The sequence below is a fragment of the Camellia sinensis genome, chromosome 2 (assembly GCF_055761805.1).
Source record: "Camellia sinensis isolate YWXY chromosome 2, ASM5576180v1, whole genome shotgun sequence".
Lineage (NCBI taxonomy): Eukaryota > Viridiplantae > Streptophyta > Magnoliopsida > Ericales > Theaceae > Camellia > Camellia sinensis.
In genome coordinates, this window is record NC_138962.1 from 188,081,810 (window position 1) to 188,103,082 (window position 21,273).

The window sequence follows — 21,273 nt, forward strand, 5'->3', positions numbered from 1 at the left end:
TGAGAGCAAGGATCCCTCCTTGACTTTTCTACTTGACTATTTACTTGATGGGCCATTGGGTCTAGTTTTTGGTCCAATTTTTATGATCTGAACCGTTCACATTTTAAAATTTATCATATACATTATATTTATAAAAAATCAAATTGATCGAATATCGAAAGAATTAAAAATCGTTTATTAAAAAAATTTAATAAATAATTTTATTGTTTAAAAAAACTTTTAGTTTACGTAATTTTTAATATCTAATCAATTTAATTTTTTATAAATATAATATATATGATAAATTTTAAAATGTGAATAATTTGAATCATCACAATTCAACTCAAAAATTGACTCAATGGCCCACTAAGTAAGAAATTAAGTAGCGAAGCCAAGGGGGATCCTTGCTCAGCAAATGAATGAAAAGCAATATTGCATACCCAATCAGTAATCACCAAAGGAAACCCCTACTGGGGAAGAGCCAAGCGCCCAATCCGAACCCTGTGACAGACCCCTCAATCTTGCAGCCACTCTACACACCGAAACCAAAACGAGAGGAGAGCGAGAGAGAGAGACATACACACACCACCAGAGTTAATCCAGAGAGAAAGAGAGAGAGAGACTCCTCTCCCCCAATTCATCCGCATTCTCTCCGACCTTGCGAGCCGAGCGATCCCAAACCCCACCATGTTCCGCCAAATCACCACTTGCATTTTCTCCAGATCCACCTTCGCCTCTCGCGGCGGAGCCGCCGGGGCTCGGCTCTTCTCCACCGATTTACCGGCGGCTTCGACGGCCGACGAGACTTTCGTGGAGGCGTGGAGGAAAGTGATCCCCAACATCGAACCCCCGAAGACCCCTCTCGCCTTCATGGCCCCTCGTCCTCCGACCCCGTCTTCGATCCCCACCAAGCTCACTGTCAACTTTGTTCTTCCCTACTCATCTGAGCTTTCCACCAAAGAGGTCTGTCATTGAAACCCTTTTAATTTCTTGTTGATTTTAATCTAAATTTATGTGGGTTTTGTCTGGATTTCACCAAGGAGCTCAGTCTCATAGAATCCCTTTTAATTTCTTATTGATTTTAATCTAATTTCATGTGGGTTTTGTCTGGTTTTCTTGCTATCACTGTTAATGATCCCATTTTGATCTTCTTTCATCTGGGTTCTGTTCATTTAGCTGTTAATGTTCTTTATATGCCACCTGGGGCTTCGTTTGGGTTTACTTGTTACTGTTTTGATTGGTTCATTTGGTATTATTGATTTCTAAGGCCATCTCCAATCCTTATACTTCTACTCTTGTGTAGAAGTTTGAGTAAAAAGCTTCATTTGATATGAAACATTCCAATGGATAAACTCAAATTGGAGGAAAATTTTCAAGTTTGAAGTTGTGAGTGGATGCTGGGTGTTGGAGTGAATGAGAATTTGGAAAATTTGGGCAAAAGCACAGACGTGCCAAGTTTTAATTGGATAGAAATCTGAGTCAAATGAAAATGGGTCTCCCTTGATTTGAGTCAAAATTTGAGTAAAACTCAAATTGGTAAAGGTTTGAGTAAAGTAGTGGAGGGGTTTTAGTGGCTTTTTACTCAAATTTAAGTTTGAGCCAAGATTTGGGCAAGGGTTGGAGATGCCCTAATTTATGCTCTTATGTGAAATGTCTGGGACATGAGGTATGTTTCGTTGACTAATGACTAATTTGAGTGTGTTGTAAATGATGTTTCTTGTAATAGTGGTAATGAGTTTGTGGTGAATTAAATTGTTTACCTGAGAGGTTAAGGAAATGTTAGCAAGCTCCTTTCATAGATTTTCCATATTAAATAGTTTTAAATGGATATTGGTGTTTTTAGTTAATGACGGAGTACTAAGTAGCCTTAGCTTGTTAGTCTCTACAAACTATGGAACATTTGGATTTTTCTTTTCGTTGATGTTTAGAATGTAATTTAAAGGCACCAAGAAGGTTAAGAGTTCAAAACATAGGACTTCCTCTTAGGCACACCACCCAAGGAGAGTTTTTATGACAAATGGAGTCTCTATGAAGACAGAAAAGAAGTATACTTAAGGGATGAGTTCTTCAGATTGCATATGACTCTACAGTTGACCTTCTCCTTGAGGTTAACAAATTGTTGAGTGAATTTCAAGACACGACCCCAAAAGAGTTATCTTACGACTTGTCACCCTTGAGGGATATTCAGCATTGCATAACCTATGATAGGATCGTAGTTGCCTAACTTCTTGTATTATCATATGAATCCTAGGGAACATATTGAATTAAATTTGCAGCGATAGGTACGCATTATTTAGTAAGGGTTATATTAGAGATAGTCTTAAGTGATTTTTGGTGGGAGAAGTGATCTACTGTACTTTCTAAAGAGTAAAGAAAAGTGATCTCAATGTGCTGGTGTCTTTCTTTTTTATTTTTTATAATTTTTTTATTAACTAATTAAGTTGTATAATTAGGTATATTTGTTAGTTTTCTTAGTTTTATGGTAACATCCTTGGGAGGAGGGTGCTCGTAACTTATTTGTGAGCATCTTATCATTGAGGGGTTGCTTGTAAGCAGTTTGTCACCTACTTCTTGATGTAGTGATTGCATCATTGCATGTAGGACACCTATTCATAGGTGGTTGTGTGTAAAGTCATGTGTCGGTTGTCATTTGATTGTTCCATGAAAGCCATGTGTCACTAGCTTGTTTTAAGTGGCTGCATGTTTGCCATTTGTCATCTTCTTATTATTTTTGAATTTTTTCTATTTCAAGATACTTCATTAGTAACGTCCTTAGCTACTTATATATAGGCCTGTAATCACACTTTAATAGTAATTTTTTGAGAAATTAAATATCTAGATTTTGGTATTTTGTTGCAGCTTTACTTTGCTACTTCTTAGAGTTTGGTTTCCAGCAATTGAAATTTTGGATTTTGGTATTGTAGCTTTACTTTGGTAGTTCTTAGGATTTGGTTTTAAGCCCAAAAGCTTGTAGATTTTGAGTCTGCTTGCGGGATTTTTCAGAATCCTTTCCGAAAAACTGGTTGTTGCGTATTTTAGCCTTGATCTGATTTGAGTATGATTTGGGTCCATCTTTTATTGTAGTTGTAAGAGTCCGACCAAGTTAAATCAATTTTGGTATCAGAGCAAATTAAGATTGTCTTAGTTTGCTTTACAAAATTCTTCTTTAACATGGAAACTAACGTGAAATGTGATGGGATGATCAAGCCCATGGTGAGAGGATAAAAATTTTTCAACAAGGTATTGAAGGTCTAAAGAATGCAATTAAAGACCAAAGAAATGAAAATAATTATTGTTTTCAATGATTTGAAAATATGATGTTCAATCTTCTAAAGAAAAGTTTTCCCACATATTATGAAAATTTTCACAATTGTGGTGGAGGGGTAAATTCTTGATAGATTGGTGCTACACATGATGAAAATAATTTGTGGTGGATAGGGTTTTATAGATGACTCACTTTATCCTTGTAGTAAAAGTCAGATGCTTCACAATTCACATGTAGGTAGGTTGTTCATGTGTGAATTGTAACAAGTCTCCTTTGTTTGTTTGTTTGCTAAGTGAGACTTTTCCTTTCTTTTTACATGATTTTGTCGACTTTTAGGGAGATTAGGGAGATTTGTACATGTGTAGATATATAGGAAACTAAGAAGCATGGATATAGACATGAACACGCGACACATCACAAACACGATAAATACTATCACTTGTATTTTATTTCTTTGTTATTAATGTACGTACATTTTTTCAACAAATATTATCACCGTTATCTTCTTTTATTTTTTATTTATCAAAATCCCAGTACTACTGGAATATAACATTTCTTATGAACCTCTTTCCCCCGACTAATTTAAACAATTTGTTTATGGGTTCTAATATTTATTAACCTTTATTGATTCTTATTCTTAATCTTGTTATAAAAGAAATCATGTTTGCACAAAGGTGAACCCCCCGCACCTTGGGAACCAGCCTGTTGACCTTTATTTACTACTAATATTGTTATTATTGTTTTTTATTATTTTGTGAGTTTTATTTGATTGGTTGGAACCTTATGCGGATTTAGAATCATATACATTTGTGCTTGATAGAGTGATTTGTTTGACAGCAATTTAATGATTCATGTTTCACATTGAACTTATGTCCAAGTTGTGTATTTGTGTCATTTATAAAATGAGATGTGTGGATCTCAAACTTGTTCATTTATTTAATTAAGCTTGTATAAACATTTATATAGAGTTTTAATTTTTGTTTCCAAACATTATCATACCTTTTTTTTTCCCCCCTTATGTATTCAAAATGCTTTTGAATATTTTATTTTGTCTTTTGTTTCCAAGCTATAACTGAAACAGCATAGTGAAACAAAATTTTGATCCTTGGTTATACTTAACTATCAAGTTTTGTGGTACTTGCATTTTCGAAGGAAGTTTGAGTTGTAGGGATGCTAGATTGGTTCGGTTCCTTGAGGAGTGCACTTTTGTTCTTAAACACTGGGCATGTGTAGAAAATTGTTTTTTGATATTGCACTCAATAGAGTTGTTATGTGTCCACGTGGTTTTGATAGGCTAAAGGATGAGTACATTACTTGTCTCAATTTATTTGTCATTCTTTAAGAGGTTAGAAATGGTAATCGTTGTGATTATGTTGATTTTCTGCTCCGAGATGCTTACTTGTTAAGGGGTGTAAGTTTTGCATTTGTCACTTTACTTCAATTAAAGATTCCTGGTTTGGAGTTTCATACGGGAAGTTTAACCGCACACTTTCGCTTCGTTTGTTTAGGTGGAAAACATTTTTCATAAAATGTTTTCCGCATTTTTTGGTATTTGTTACAACGGAAAACATTTTTTATGGTCAACGGAAAATTTTTTATAGTCAACAGAAAACAAGCCTATTTGGGCTAAAAATGTTTTTCACTTTTAAAAGGCAGAAAACGTTTTCCAAACTAAAGTTTCACCAACGCCACCACATTGTCACCACTGCCACCGTTGCCGTTGCTGCCACCACCTCCACCTCCACCTCCACCTCCACCTCCACCTCCACCTCCACCATGCCGCTGCTATTACTACCACCACCACTAATGCAACTATTAGTACATTAGTTTCAAAACCGCAACCAAACATAGGAAAACATTTTCTATGGAAAGCATTTTCTGGAAAAGTTTTCTATAGAAAATGTTTTCCATTGAAAAATGTTTTCTACCGAAACAAGCGGAGCATTTGGTAAAGACAAGACCATCACCCTTGTTGAGAATCAGTTTTGTTTCTGTTCTTGAAAAGGGACTTTGCTAGAATTGTCTCTTGGTGTCACACTAATCACTTGGCTAAGGCTAGAAAGATCACTGGTTTTTACACATTTTTGCTTGTTCAACACACGCTGTGGAAAGACCTTAGCATAGATTTGGTTCTGGTTCTGGGTTGCCCAATACAACTTTGATGACTTCATTCTATTTTAGTTGTGGCGGATAAGATTGCCAGGATTACTCACTTTATCCCTTGTAGTAAAAACCTGATGCTTCGCAATTTACATGTAGGTAGGTTGCTTTTTAGAGGTGTTTTTAATTGCATGGGTTTCCATTGTGTCGATAGGGGATTAATTTGTTTGTTATTTTTGAAAGATGCTAAAAATTGTTTGGAAGCAATTTTTTTTTTTTTATGCTTTTCCCCAAAACGATTGACAAATTGAGGTTGTTAATTATGGTTTTGGTGATTTCCTTAGGTGCATTGTGGGAGGACAAACTAGGTAATTGGGATCTTGTGTTGCCATAGTTTGGTCAATCGGTCTACTAGTAAGAGTTGTGATGTTCATGGCTCTCTCCTTTGCCAGCCCATTGCCTTGTACCATTTCCTCTTGATATCCGTCCTTTTGAGTTTGAAGAATATTAAGTCATGGTTTGTGGAAACTGGGTCTATTAATAGAAGGCTGGGCTTCAACGACTGGTGTTGACTTGGTTGTGGCCTTCTTTTGGAGAGAGGAGGAACTTGATGTATGACTTCTTATCAGGTAAATCTTGAAGAGAGGGAAGGTTGCATAGCCAGGGGTCAAATAATGGACTAGGAACAAGTGTCTTCTTTGTTAGATTTTTCTTGTGACTAAGCATGTTTAAGGTGAGTTAACATTGGCTGCGCTGTGAGTACAAGGTCTCGTGTTTAGCTTGGTGGCTGGGGTTTAATTTATTTTGTAGAGTTCACTAGAAATATATGGTTGAATTGACGATCAATAGAAATGTTGTTTTGGTGCATAGCTTTTGAGGTTATGGTTTTTCTGTGAGATATTCCCTTCTTCATTTTATTTATTTGTTATTTTTGGGTCAAAGAAGAGGTCAAATTAAGGGCAAAGTTTAACTTTTTGGACAAGATTTTGAGCTTGTCCAAAAATGACATTTTTGCGCAGTATTCAAAGAAAAGGTCAAATTAGAGACAAAGGCATGATTTTTTTTTGAGTTCAGTATCCCTTCAAATTTTTGGACGAGCTTCGTGATTATTTTTTTAAAATCCGACTAATCTAGACTCTTCATCTCCTAGATGAAGGGAATTAGAAAATGATTGTACGGTTGTCATCTATTCTACTCTTATATATGTGAGGTCTTGATTGCAGGTTGACATGGTCATAATTCCAGCTTCAACAGGACAGATGGGTGTTCTTCCTGGACATGTAGCAACAATCACGGAGCTGAAACCCGGGATTATGTCAGTGCATGAAGGAAATGACGTAAAGAAGTATTTTGTTAGCAGCGGGTTTGCGTTCATCCATGCAAACTCTTATGCAGATGTAATTGCCATCGAGGCTGTGCCAATCGAACAAATTGACTCGAGCCTGGTCCAAAAGGGTCTTGCAGAATTCACCCAGAAACTGAACTCAGCCACAACTGATTTGGAGAAAGCGGAAGCCCAGATCGGAGTGGACGTGCATAGTGCTCTCAACTCTGCTCTCACAGGCTAGTGTTTCTAGTCTCTCCCTATGTCCCTTGATTCAATAATGATCTCACTTTTTTTTTTTTTTTCTCGACATACCTCATCAAAACTTAAAAAAGTCTGTCTCATGACAGAAATTGCTTTGAGTTTACTTCGTTTTCTGTTTTTGCTGTTTGGAATGTGGGAATGATATACCCGGCTTTGAATAGATTTTCTTTCTCAGGAAAGTTTTTAAGTAGAATCTCTTGAAAATGGGAACCTCTTTTGTGTCTTTGTTCCCAATGCCAGTCTTCTCTTTGATGGGTGGTTTCATTGTGGCAAGTCAAGCAATTGAGGCCCACAATAAATGTATTCCTGTGATGTGATGAATCCTGTAAACTTGAATTTGTTTGCCTCTGATTCATTCCATTTTTTATGCTCTTTTTAGATGTTGAAAATGAAAGAAAAGAAAATTGGGTTCTAAACGCTAGGGTCAATGATAGTGGTTTTGAGATTCGACATTCTGAACTAATCGAGTCTCTGATGCTCTATTTGGTTCATTGGAATAAGAGAGAATGGAATGGTGATATCTTAGGCTTTCTTATGGAATGATCAAATATAGGAATGAATATTTTGATGGAATGAATATTTTGATGGAATGATTATTTCATTCCACTTCATTCCAACGAACCAAACGCTACCTGAGGGTCATGATGAGGCAATTCTTTCATCTTTTACAGAGTTCATGTGGTAGAAGTTCTGCTTGGTGTAAAATGAGACCAGTGCAAAGACAATATGCTGAAGACATTAAGCGTTGTGTTTTTTAGGTAATAGAGTAGATTGATGATCAACTCGGCACAACCTCGAGGCCTTTTGTCTTCCATTAGGGAGTTCAAAATCAATACATTGAGGTCAATTTCATTAAGTTTCGATTTCCTCAAAAACAAAACAAAAACAAAAAAAGAAAGATATAAGTTTCGAAGTAGGCCGAATATACCAGTTTAATTTTGAGATGAGTAGTTGGGCACTTCGGGCATGAAATGCGAACAAGTTTCGATATTTTTGTCACTTTTGACCAATAGAATTTTCGACATTTTAAAAAAAATTAATTTTCGTGTCCCTTGTCCACAGAATTTTATCACACTATTTTGGAATACGAGTAAATTGGGAATTTTTTTTTAAGGTTCTTCATATTAAGATTTTATAAGATAAAAGTATATAATATATAGTAATTGGGGTCTCAATGTTGTCACAAAAAAAAATCGACACAGAAAAATTTTACCCGATACAGAGAAATTTTATCTCGATATAGAGAATTTTAGGTAGCGTTTGGTAGAGTTTTGTAAATGTGATTTGAGAGTATGAGTTGTATTTTGAGTTTGTGTGTTGTGGAATTATGATTTGAGTGTAGAAAATTTGTTTGGTAAAGAGTTTTGAAAATAGTTTTGGAAAAGAGGTTTGATTTGAGTGGGGAATTATTGATGTGACATTTGATATGTGATACAAAAATTTACAACTCATAACTAAACATATAACTCAAAATTATTTTAAAGCACATAAAAAATTTAAAAATTTTCAGAAAATATTTGTCCCGATTATGTAAATCAATTGCAAAAAAAAAAAAAAAAAAAAAAAAAAAAAATCTGGAAATCAGCCGGACATCCGGGTGGACATCCGGGTGGTCAACCGGGTGGTCATCCGGGTGGTCTACCGGGTGGACAACCGGGTGGACAAAAAAGGCGCCTGTGCATCAGAGTTCTCTCTGCAGAATGTAGAAAATTGATTTGAAAACGAAACCAAACATCATACTCCAACACAGGGGTAGAAAACTGATTACAGAACACAACCAAACAGAGCCTTAATTTTTACAGAGAAATTTCTTTGATTTTTTTGGTATGACCATAAAGAAATTTTATCGAGAGACTTTAATTAATAAAATATATATATATATATATATATATTGAACCTCTCTTATCACCCAAAGTTAGATAATGATGTTTGACTAATTTTGTCAAGTAAGTTACGAAGACCTTTTGTGATTTATTAAAAAAAAATATATTTTTTACTAATGTTTGAGAAATTAAACATTTTTTTCTTGAAATTTCTAATCACATAAGAAATGGTCTCATAAAAAAAGAAAGAAAAAAAGAACACATAACAAAGGATACAATTCGTTAATCAACTATTAAACCAAATTATCAGAGTATATGATGGAAGTAACAAATTTTAGCGAATAATATTTATATTAACATTAACTGTTATGAAATTCAACTTTGTATTTTTTTTCTTCCTTTTCCTATTTTACCTTTCTTATTAGTAACATCACTTTATTCAGTTATCGTACCACCCTCTTATTAATAACACTACTTTAGTCACATATAGGGATGAAAAAATATTTCGATCCACTGAGTTCCCGACTCCCCTCAACCATAATGAGATGGGTTTGGGGATGGTTATACAAGGTATGGTTGGATTTGAATTTTTTTTTTCAAAAATAAAAATATATATATATTGGACCTTTCTTATCACACAAAGTTAGAGAATGATGTTTGAGTAATTTTGTCAAGTAAATTACAATGACCTTTTGTGATTTATTAAAAATATAATTTTTTTTTTTTACTAATGTTTGAGAAATTAAACATTTTTTTCTTGAAATTTCTAATCACATAAGAAATGGTCAAATAAAAAAAAAAAAAAAAGAACACATAACAAAGGATACAATTCGTTAATAAACTATTAAACTAAATTATCAGAGTAAATGATGGAGGTAACAAATCTTAGCGAATAGTACTTATATTAACTCTTATGAAATTAAACTTTATATTTTTTTCTTCCTTTTTCTATTTTACCTTTCTTATTAGTAACACCACTTTATTCAGTTATCGTACCACCCTCTTATTAATAACACTACTTTGGTCACATATAGGGATGAAAAAATATTCTGATCCGCTTAGTTCCCGACTCCCCTCAACCCTAATGAGATGGGTTTGGGGGTGGTTATACAGGGTAGGGTTGGATTTGAATTTTTTTTTTCAAAAATAAAAATGTATATATATATATATTGGATCTCTCTTATCACCCAAAGTTAGAGAATGATGTTTGAGTAATTTTGTCAAGTAAATTACAAAGACCTTTTGTGATTTATTAAAAATATAATTTTTTTTACTAATGTTTGAGAAATTAAACATTTTTTTCTTGAAATTTCTAATCACATAAGAAATAGTCCTGTAAAAAAAAAAAAGTAAAAAAGAACACATAACAAAGGATACAATTTGTTAATCAACTATTAAACCAAATTATCAGAGTGTATAATGGAAGTAACAAATTTTAGCGAATAATATTTATATTAACATTAACTTTTATGAAATTAAACTTTATATTTTTTTTCTTCCTTTTCCTATTTTACCTTTCTTATTTTTTTTTGAGGATATTTACCTTTCTCATTAGTAACATCACTTTATTCAACTATCGTACTACCCTCTTCTTGATAACACTACTTTAGCCACATATAAGGATGAAAAAATATTTTGATCCATTGAGTTCCCGACTCCCCTCAACCCTAATGAGATGGGTTTGGGGGTGGTTATACAAGGTAGGGTTGGATTAGAATTTTTTTTTTCAAAAATAAAAATGTATATATATATATTGGACATCTCTTATTACCCAAAGTTAGAGAATAATGTTTGAGTAATTTTGTCAAGTAAATTACAAAGACCTTTTGTGATTTATTAAAAATATAATTTTTTTTTTTTTTTACTAATGTTTGAGAAATTGAACATTTTTTTCTTGAAATTTCTAATCACATAAGAAATGGTCTCATAAAAAATAAATAAAAAAGAACACATAACAAAAGATACAATTCGTTAATCAACTATTAAACTAAATTATCAGAGTATATGATGGAAGTAACAAATTTTAGCGAATAATACTTATATTAACTTTTATGAAATTAAACTTTATATTTTTTTCTTTCTTTTCATATTTTACCTTTCTTATTAGTAACACCACTTTATTCAGTTATCGTACCACCCTCTTATTAATAACACTACTTTAGCCACATATAGGGATGAAAAAATATTCTGATCCGCTGAGTTCCCGACTCCCCCCAACCCTAATGAGATGGGTTTGGCGGTGGTTATACCGGGTAGGGTTGGATTTGAATTTTTTTTTTCAAAAATAAAAATGTATATATATATATATTGGACCTCTCTTATCACCCAAAGTTAGAGAATGATGTTTGAGTAATTTTGTCAAGTAAATTACAAAGACCTTTTGTGATATATTAAAAATATAATTTTTTTTTACTAATTTTTGAGAAATTAAACATTTTTTTCTTGAAATTTCTAATAACATAAGAAATGGTCCCATTAAAAAAAAAAAAAGAAGAACACATAACAAAGGATACAATTCATTAATCAACTATTAAACCAAATTATTAGAGTATATAATGAAAGTAACAAATTTTAGCAAATAATACTTATATTAACTTTTATGAAATTAAACTTTATATTTTTTTTCTTGCTTTTCCTATTTTACCTTTCTTATTAGTAACACCACTTTATTCAGTTATCGTACCACCCTCTTAATAATAACACTACTTTAATCACATACAGGGATGAAAAAATATTCTGATCCGCTGAGTTCCCGACTCCCCTCAACCCTAATAAGATGGGTTTAGGGGTGGTTATACAGGGTATAGGGTTGGATTTGAATTTTTTTTTTTCAAAAACCTTGATTGGATTCGGGTCGAGGTGGGGTGAGGATATTTTTTTTATTCAAACCTGACCCGACCTGCAAATATGGTTATAAATAAATAATAATATTATATATATAATATGCGTATAATATATTATTAACTTTTTATAGAATATATATATATATAATATCTATTGAGTTTTTATTATGTTCTATATATAATAAAATTTTAATATATGAACAATATATAATTTATTTTTTTAATTATAAATAGTATTATCTAGTTTTAATTATTAAATTTTAATGTTGTTGTTAAATTTCTTATTATGTTGAAGATTGCGTGGGGTCACGCACGGGGGTTATATTTGCGAGTGAGAATGGGGTAGGGGCCTACCCTTCCGTTGCCGTCCCTAGTCACGTAGTTTAAGGGATATGGAATCACAAAGTGTGAGACTATTTAGGTTTGGTGGACTCATTTTAAAGTTGATTTTGATGATTTAAATTGTTTATTTTTTTAGATTTATTGAGTAAAATATTTATGTAAAAAATTAAGATGATTAAATATTGATAGTTATATGTTTGAATTATATTTATTTTCAAAAAATAGACCACCAATATAATTTAAAGAATAACCATCCGATCATTTTAATTTTTTGCATAAATATTCTACTTAACAAGTCTTAAAAAAGTGAATAGATCTGATCATCGAAATGGGATATGTGATGAGCTCCATGATCCCCTCAAGTTCTCTCATGTTAAGATGTAAATATGAGAGAAACCTAATCCTTACAATATAATTAGTTTATTATCTCTAAATTTTAAGTAAATTTAGTTTAATGCCATCCAAATTTCTTTGTTGTCCTTTGAAATAAATCTCTTAATTTTTTTTTTATCACAATATTTTTCAACTACTCCTTATAGTTAAACCAATAGTTCTGACACAAAAATATTAAGGAAAAATAATATGTGATCAAGATTTAGTTCTTATATAGTGGGATTCATATATGAATTTGAATCACATATTATTTTCTTAATACTTTTCTTTGTATTTAACATAATTGTAGTAACATATTTTATTAATATCAATTATAATTAACACTTTTTAGAAAAAAAATCAATAAAATTATGATGTTTCTTAAGAGCACATGAATATATTACATCATTATATAATTAACAATATGAATATTATAAGTTTCAAATTAAAAAAAATATAATAAAAAACGAGACAAAAAATATTAAATAATAAAAAAAACAATGTGATAACCTCTATGCATCAATTAAGTTTTTGAAATTGTATTATTATAAAAGAACTAGGAAGCATAGATATGGATACAAGATACGGATACGACACGATACGGATATGGCGATACGACAAAACCTAAAAAATTAGGATACCAGTACGACTAAAATTCGTTTGTGAAAAATATATTTTTTAAAATTATTAATAGTGAGTTACACATAAATTAAATAACGTTGAGAAACCATAATGTAATTTTATAATGCAAGATACTAACCTTTAAAAATTTTGTATTAATTTAAGCTAATAATTTGTTTACTTTTAAAATTTTTAATAGGTCTGGCAAATATTTCATTTCAATATCAAGTTTAATATATTTAATAGTACAATAATACAACAATTCACAACTTGTCCCAATACTTTTTCTTTTGACACTAGTGAAAAATATTATATTCAAGTTTACTTACTTATTTATTTATTGATATTTAATTTTACCATTGTTATATTCTCTTGTTAATTCTTACTTTCTATGTAGTTATAGGGGACATGCATGAAATAATTAGGATACATCAATTTGATAAATTCTATTATTTAACTCACTATACTCTTCTTATCGAAGAACTTAACAAAATATTAGAAAAATATTCTTATATTTATACTTGCAATTATATTATATTATATTATATTATATTACTATGCAAAAAATGTTACAATTCTAATTTCATAAAACAAGTAAACATGATTTGAAGTATATACTTCAAAATTAAGTATATGATACTCCAAAATTAATGAAAAAATAATTAAGAAGTATCCGATATGTATTCACAAATATGAATATCGATATCCGAGACAGATACGATACACTTACTTCACCCTATTTAAAGTATCCATGTTTCGTAGGTTTCAGATCACTTTCTTCAATAACTAGGTATGATTTGAATCTCACCTGGTATGTGCTGCACAATTTGGAACATAGATAAGCTGTATCATATCATATAGATAATGACATGTCAGATGTAAATAGAAATGAAAACCAAAAAATAGAACTTTTAATTATTCCAGAAAACGTTTTTCAAAAAATAAGGTAACATAAGGATATGGTTCTTACTTTGCAAACAAGAAGTTTGTGAAGAGGTGTGGGGATATATTTTTTGAGTACTAACACGTGGCAAGGTGACGCCGACGTGTCAGCCGAGGTGCCACGTGTCTTGGTCGTTGTGCCGAGGTCATCTCGGTTAGGCCGAGGTTGCCTCTGAAGATATCGGAATCCGAGATAAGTGGATAAGGGACAAGAGTCCAAGAATGAAAAGGGAACTCAACTTGGATATGGACAAGAGTCCTAGATTGGGAGAAGATTTCAGTTTGGGTAAAGATAAGACTCTTAGAGAGTTTATCCTAATCTCACTGGGAGTCCCAGATTAGCAGTAATCCTAAGTCCATTAGGGCCAGACTCCTATTGGGACTAGGATTGTATTGGCTATAAAAGAGAGGCACCCCATGGGTCTAAGGTATGCTTTTGATACTCAAGCTTGTGAGTTTAGTACTTGATTTATTTTTGAGAGATATACTGACTTGATCGTCGGAATGCCCCTGGGTGGTCGAAACCACCGCGGGATTCTTATATTTCTGTTGCAGGTCAGTCAGGTGCCATCTATTCTGCCAGTGCTCTCCAGCTGGTTACTAAGCGGGCAATGTGGTCGAAAAATCACCCACACAAGAGGAAAACTTTAAATGCTATCAACTCAAAAGATGCAGCTGAGCATTCAGAAACATCATAAAAAATGTTGTATATAGTGAACAAATATTTAAACATATGTAAACCAGACTTAATCGAAGATTTCGTGTGTTGGTCAAATCACACACGCACATGGACAGTCTGTCTTGGTACATTGAGAATGTTACATAAAATCAATACATTGTTAACCTGGACTTTGTAACCATAGTATTAATTGGTGTTTAACCCCAAAATATGAGAGAGAGAGAGAACTTCCACACAAAAAAAAAAAAAAAAAAAGCTCTTTGTTAAAATATTATCAATATGCTAATATATTTATCACTAGATATATGTCTTTAAACACTAAGAGCATCTCCAACGGTGTACCAAATGTTTCACCAAATCTGAGTAAAAAAGGGATCATTTCTTTAATTTGATACTTCGCGCTCCAACGGTTCAACATCAAATCCGTTTCATCAAATTTGCGTTGGGCAACCGGTTGGTCGACCGGCCGGTCAACCGGTAACGGCAAATTTTTTTTTTTTTTTACCGGTTTGAACCTTTTTTTTTGAACTTTTTGAACTTTTGGTGGTCGACCGGGTGGTCGACCACCTAGGCAATTTTTTTTTTTTTTTTGACTTGTTTGAACCTTTTTGTGAACGGTCTGAACTTTCTCCGGGGCGACCGGTTGGTTAACCGGTTGGTCAATCGGATGGTCGACCCGTTCGTCTCATCCCAACGGTTAGGAACAGTGATTTGCTGAAATGCTTCGCCTGCACTTAGTTTGGTACCATTTTTGCTGAATTCTGGATTTGATATCGATTTAGTGAAACCGTTGGAGCTTAAAAAAGTGACTTTTTCACCAAATTTTAAATTTGATGCCAGGTTTAGTTCACCGTTGGAGATGGTCTAATGATGACAAGTGTGATGACAAGTGTGATGGGTAAAATTAGTTCTTTAAGCAGTGCTGACTAAACTCAAGTTTGACTTGCGGATGATCAACAAGAAAGATTTTGATAACAAATCTATGGACTGCGATAGAATAAACAAGAATCATTACTTTGTCAACTTCAATACTTCATTCACTACTGGCATGGTTTCTCAAAAGGTCAAGTTTAAAGCATTGTTTTGAGGTAGTACCTAAAATTCACGGCTTTAAATTACTTCCGGTCTCAAATCAGGTATTTTGATCTGTTGTTGTTTTATTCTATATTGTTAAGCAAATTTTATATCGTTAAGCAAATCAACATGATTTTAACCAGAGTAAAATTTTATTTTGAATCATAGTAAAATCTAAGGAGGGTATCCACTTTGAATCACACTAAGTGTCATGTATTAATAACCTTGCGTGTTTGGTTGTTGAGAAAATCACAGAAACATAATAAGAAAACTAAATATAGATTGGTTGCTGAGAAATCAACATGTTTTTAATCAGAGTAAAATTTTACTGTTCCAAATCTGTCTCATACATACATACAATCATAGATATACATACATACACTCACACACTCACAGATATACATACATACATACACTCACTCACTCATAGATATACATACATACGCTCACACACTCACAGATATACATACATACACTCACTCACTCAAAGATATACATACATATACTCATAAATATGCATACATACACTCACTTATCGACATATATACATATACACATGTATGCATGAGTCATATATATAAATACATACACACACATATACATACACTACAAAAAAAATTGTTTTTTGCGACGGCAAAACGCCGTCGCAAATACTCCAAACGCCGTCGCTAATAGTTTTTTGCGACGGTAAATAGTTTTTTGCGACGGCAAGTGGGGGGTCGCAAGAGAGGGGGTTGCAAAAGGGCTTTAGCGACGGCAAGAGCCGTCGCAATTGTTTTTGCGATGGTAAAAAACATTTTTTGCGACGGCAAAATTCTGTCGCCAAAAAACTACGAAAATCTGTTTTTTTGCGACGGTAGAGTCTTGCCGTCGCTAAAGGAGTTTTGTCGACTGCCAAATCCCGTCGGTAAAAGTATCGTCGCTAATGACGATTGGCGACGGCAACCTAAGCCGTCGCTAAAGGTCTTATTCTCAGTTTAATACCTACCTTTTGCGACAGTATTTGAGCCGTCGCAAAAAGCTTGATACCATTTTCTTTTGCGACGGGGGAGCTCCGCCGTCTCAAAAAAAAATTAAAAAAAAAAAATCCCTGTACAAAAATAATTAAAAATATAAAAAAACCTGTATTAAATGAAAAATAACTAAAAAAAATCTAAAAATTACATAATAATATAAATACATACATAAACAAAAGATGGCACATGATGAACATTCATAATATTGTTCCATTCATAACAATACAGAAATAAAAATTATACCACTACATAATGTCGCATAATACATACATAATATTGTTCACAAATTTGAATAACATAAATCAAAATCAAAACCAAAAGTTTTCGTCTTGCTTCCTTCGTGGGTTAAAAAAATAAAAGCTGGTTATAATCTTTATATGCCCGCATTCCACAAGAAGCAAACTGCAACTAAGGAAATATCTGAAAAAAACAAAATAAAAATAATTAATAACAATATAATGGTGTTAATATTTTAATTACAGAAAAATATAAAAAAATTAACTACTATATAATTACAAAGATAGTTTAGTAAATAATTTTGACTAGACCGAAATCCGACTCTAACTCCCAAACCGGGAACCCGATTCGAGCCCCGTCTTCTCCCACAAGTCTCTCGTGCCTAGGCGGTCGTGTGTGCCAAGTTTCGTGCCAAACCGACGCCATTTGGTGATTTTGGGGCGTTAACACATCGAGTTCAAGTTTCTTAAGAAACTAGTTTGCCTAAAGTGAAATCCGGCTCTAACTCCCAAACCGGGAACCCGATTCGAGCCCCGTCTTCTCCCACAAGTCTCTCGTGCCTAGGCGGTCGTGTGTGCCAAGTTTCGTGCCAAACCGACGCCGTTTGGTGATTTTGGGACGTTAACACCTCGAGTTCAAGTTTTTTAAGAAACTAGTTTGCCTAAAGTGAAATCCGGCTATAACTCCAAAACCGGGAACCCGATTCGAGCCCCGTCTTCTCCCACAAGTCTCTCGTGCCTAGGCGGTCGTGTGTGCCAAGTTTCGTGCCAAACCGACGCCGTTTGGTGATTTTGGGGCGTTAACACCTCGAGTTCAAGTTTCTTAAGAAACTAGTTTGCCTAAAGTGAAATCCGGCTATAACTCCAAAACCGGGAACCCGATTCGAGCCCCGTCTTCTCCCACAAGTCTCTCGTGCCTAGGCGGTCGTGTGTGCCAAGTTTCGTGCCAAACCGACGCCGTTTGGTGATTTTGGGGCGTTAACACCTCGAGTTCAAGTTTCTTAAGAAACTAGTTTGCCTAAAGTGAAATCCGGCTATAACTCCAAAACCGGGAACCCGATTCGAGCCCCGTCTTCTCCCACAAGTCTCTCGTGCCTAGGCGGTCGTGTGTGCCAAGTTTCGTGCCAAACCGACGCCGTTTGGTGATTTTGGGGCGTTAACACCTCGAGTTCAAGTTTCTTAAGAAACTAGTTTGCCTAAAGTGAAATCCGGCTATAACTCCAAAACCGGGAACCCGATTCGAGCCCCGTCTTCTCCCACAAGTCTCTCGTGCCTAGGCGGTCGTGTGTGCCAAGTTTCGTGCCAAACCGACGCCGTTTGGTGATTTTGGGGCGTTAACACCTCGAGTTCAAGTTTCTTAAGAAACCAATTTGCCTAAAGTGAAATCCGGCTATAACTCCAAAACCGGGAACCCGATTCGAGCCCCGTCTTCTCCCACAAGTCTCTCGTGCCTAGGCGGTCGTGTGTACCAAGTTTCGTGCCAAACCGACGCCGTTTGGTGATTTTGGGGCGTTAACACCTCGAGTTCAAGTTTCTTAAGAAACTAGTTTGCCTAAAGTGAAATCCGGCTCTAACTCCAAAACCGGGAACCCGATTCGAGCCCCGTCTTCTCCCACAAGTCTCTCGTGCCTAGGCGGTCGTGTGTGCCAAGTTTCGTGCCAAACCGACGCCGTTTGGTGATTTTGGGGCGTTAACACCTCGAGTTCAAGTTTCTTAAGAAACTAGTTTGCCTAAAGTGAAATCCGGCTATAACTCCAAAACCGGGAACCCGATTCGAGCCCCGTCTTCTCCCACAAGTCTCTCGTGCCTAGGCGGTCGTGTGTGCCAATTTTCGTGCCAAACCGACGCCGTTTGGTGATTTTGGGGCGTTAACACCTCGATTTCAAGTTTCTTAAGAAACTAGTTTGCCTAAAGTGAAATCCGGCTATAACTCCAAAACTGGGAACCCGATTCTAGCCCCGTCTTCTCCCACAAGTCTCTCGTGCCTAGGCGGTCGTGTGTGCCAAGTTTCGTGCCAAACCGTCTCATCTTTTCCCACAAGTCTCTTAACTTACAATGTAAAGAATGCAAAGATACATTTTAGCTTAGAATGCAAAGATACATTTTATACCTGATCTTCTGGTGGTGGTGTATATGGAGTCTCATCTTCTACAGATTCCCTAAATGCCCGGTGGCCACTCGATGCATCAGGAACCTATGATAGTCAATGCATAATGTGTTAATCATATTCGAATTTTATACACAATCTTGTGTGAAAATTGAACTATCAAACAATTTAATTTATATCGAACCTGTCTGTTGGGATCCACACTCGCCCCCTGTGACACAAACGCCAGTATCTCAGCTCTCATCTGCTGTAAATGTGTAGAGAACTCTGCTCGCAGCTCCTCCTTCAACTCATCCCTTAGCTCTGCACGAACCTGCTGCGTGATCTGCTCAATAGTCGATGGTTGGGGTGTTGACTGTGATGGCCCAGCACCATCTTTATACACCGCTCTCCGAGGCACAATTCTCCCGTATGTGCGACAATATCCATGTCCGTCATGACCTATCAACTCATGAAAAATGGCATTCCTAGCCTCCAAAGTCCGACCATCCTCAGGTAGCATAGAGAGTTGACGATTAAACTCATCCTGTATTGAATAAGACATACAAGTATATGCCAAATTAAGATGGTTGACACACATAAAATAAACTTCAAATACAATCAAAGGTGTTTGGAAACTACCAAGGTCTGGATAACCTCTGGGTCATCTGCTCTACGTGTCATAAGCCAAACATTCATCTTATCAGTAGACTCCCCCTTATTGGTCATCTACATTTTTTTAGAAATATGAAAATTAGAATCCAAATAATTTGCAAATATTCAATGTTTATTTATATACAAAAATAAAACAATAAAATGTAAACCTCATGTCGTATCTGAGAGAAACTAGTACGCCCTGTGGTATGAGCTATGCCGTGAGCTCGCCGATTTTTAGCATTCCTACTTGCAATTTTCTATAACAGGTTCAACAAATGTAAGTATGTAAATATGATTTGTATGTTTACATATCATAAATATAACTTATTTGTATACCTCAGCATCAGAAGTACGCCAATACTCCACAAGTTCTTCCCACTGGCTTGGCACAATGTGCAAAGGAACATCATCCTTCAGATTAGGATCAGAACTTCTAGGCTTGAAATACTTAACCTTAATCTTGTTCTTGTGATCCTTCCATATGCTGTTGCAGTTTTTCATGCAGATTGGCTTGTACTCCTCTGGACATATATTCAAATTGTCCTATAAAACACAATTTCAAAGTGTAAATAATAATAACACAATTTTGGAATTCGAATTTGTGGTCAAAAATATACTTTTACCTTCACATCCTTCCAGATAGCATCAACAATATCATCAGGCACATTGTTCCAGTCAAGAAAAGTAAGAGGAACAATGTTACCATTCCGCACAATGATGCCAAGTTGAGTAGTTAACTTAGCGACGTTATCCCCTATTGGGCAGTAATTTTCATCAAATTGTATGTCCAGCTTTTTACCAGTACCCCACTCTTTAATGCCCTTGGCACATCCTCTACCACGCCTAGTCGAGATTGATGAAGAACTAACATGACCTGCGAGATACAAAAACAATAAACAATATGCAACGGTAATAAACAAATGCAAATTTAAATTATGTGAATACAAATCGAATTCTTATACCTGATGTAGGCTGTGAAGAAGACGAAGGGTCTGCAAAAGACAATGAGAATAAACAAGTTATATATAATGAGCATAAATAAATGTATGTTTAAATAATTTTCATACAAAAAAATGGCAAATTTATATACCTGCGGATAGCTCATAAGCTGATGACTCTAGTCGGGATGCTAGCTGCTGTGGTGCCACTGATGGTGGACGCACCGATGGTAGGCGTGGAGGCTGAGTACATGGTAGCTGCTGTGGTGCCACTGATGGTGGTCGATGCGGTGGTACTAATGGCCCCTCAGATGGTGGTGGCACTAATGGCCCCTCCGATGGTGGCCGATGTGATGCGTCCTCTGATGGTGGTGCTACTGATGTCCTGTTATGTAGCACATCAGACATCATGCGCCGGGGATGATCAGGCTTCCTCTTCCTTCCCATAATAATCTGCAAGCAATATAACATTAATTGACATTAGAAACATAGACAATGGGTTGTCATCAACTATAATATGACATTAATTGAACTAATACAATTACAAAGACAAAGTAAATTAAGAAATTGATGATTAACTACAACCTTTGCCTTAATTGAATTACTAATGTTGATTAAATATCAGCCTATTTGAACATCAACTGTTTCCCCTTCTGCGGCTTCCCTCACCCAACCAACTTCTTCATCACGAAGCATTATATTTTCTTCCAAT

At 34.7% G+C, this 21,273-nt stretch overlaps 2 protein-coding genes across 2 annotated transcripts; one reads left to right on the forward strand and one right to left on the reverse strand.

The window, feature by feature from the left end:
* The first annotated feature begins 358 nt into the window (after positions 1–358).
* Positions 359–7,348, forward strand: LOC114292285 (ATP synthase subunit delta', mitochondrial). The gene is made up of 2 exons (XM_028236196.2): positions 359–942; positions 6,568–7,348. The coding sequence occupies exons 1-2, from the start codon at positions 667–669 to the stop codon at positions 6,910–6,912; spliced, it is 621 nt and encodes a 206-aa protein (XP_028091997.2). The 5' UTR covers positions 359–666; the 3' UTR covers positions 6,913–7,348.
* An 11,877-nt stretch (positions 7,349–19,225) lies between these two features.
* On the reverse strand, positions 19,226–21,272 carry LOC145819760 (uncharacterized). Its single transcript, XM_082913635.1, has 7 exons — positions 21,147–21,272; positions 20,714–21,014; positions 20,586–20,615; positions 20,247–20,497; positions 19,960–20,166; positions 19,791–19,880; positions 19,226–19,695 (listed from the first exon to the last, which is right to left on the reverse strand). Exons 2-7 carry the CDS (start codon positions 21,006–21,008, stop codon positions 19,588–19,590), a joined length of 981 nt encoding a protein of 326 aa, XP_082769761.1. The 5' UTR covers positions 21,009–21,014; positions 21,147–21,272; the 3' UTR covers positions 19,226–19,587.
* Between the last annotated feature and the right edge of the window lies 1 nt (position 21,273).

What these genes read in the sequence shown, in the direction of transcription:
- LOC145819760 (XM_082913635.1), bottom strand. Translation starts at nt 21,008, where the DNA reads ATGGGAAGGAAGAGGAAGCCTGATCATCCCCGGCGCATGATGTCTGAT. An exon ending in CTATCTGGAAGGATGTGAAG is followed by an intron (nt 20,167 to 20,246) that starts GTAAAAGTATAT and finishes TGTGTTTTATAG; the next exon opens with GACAATTTGAATATATGTCC. An exon ending in GGCGTACTTCTGATGCTGAG is followed by an intron (nt 19,881 to 19,959) that starts GTATACAAATAA and finishes AACCTGTTATAG; the next exon opens with AAAATTGCAAGTAGGAATGC.
- LOC114292285 (XM_028236196.2), top strand. Translation starts at nt 667, where the DNA reads ATGTTCCGCCAAATCACCACTTGCATTTTCTCCAGATCCACCTTCGCC. An exon ending in CTGAGCTTTCCACCAAAGAG is followed by an intron (nt 943 to 6,567) that starts GTCTGTCATTGA and finishes TCTTGATTGCAG; the next exon opens with GTTGACATGGTCATAATTCC.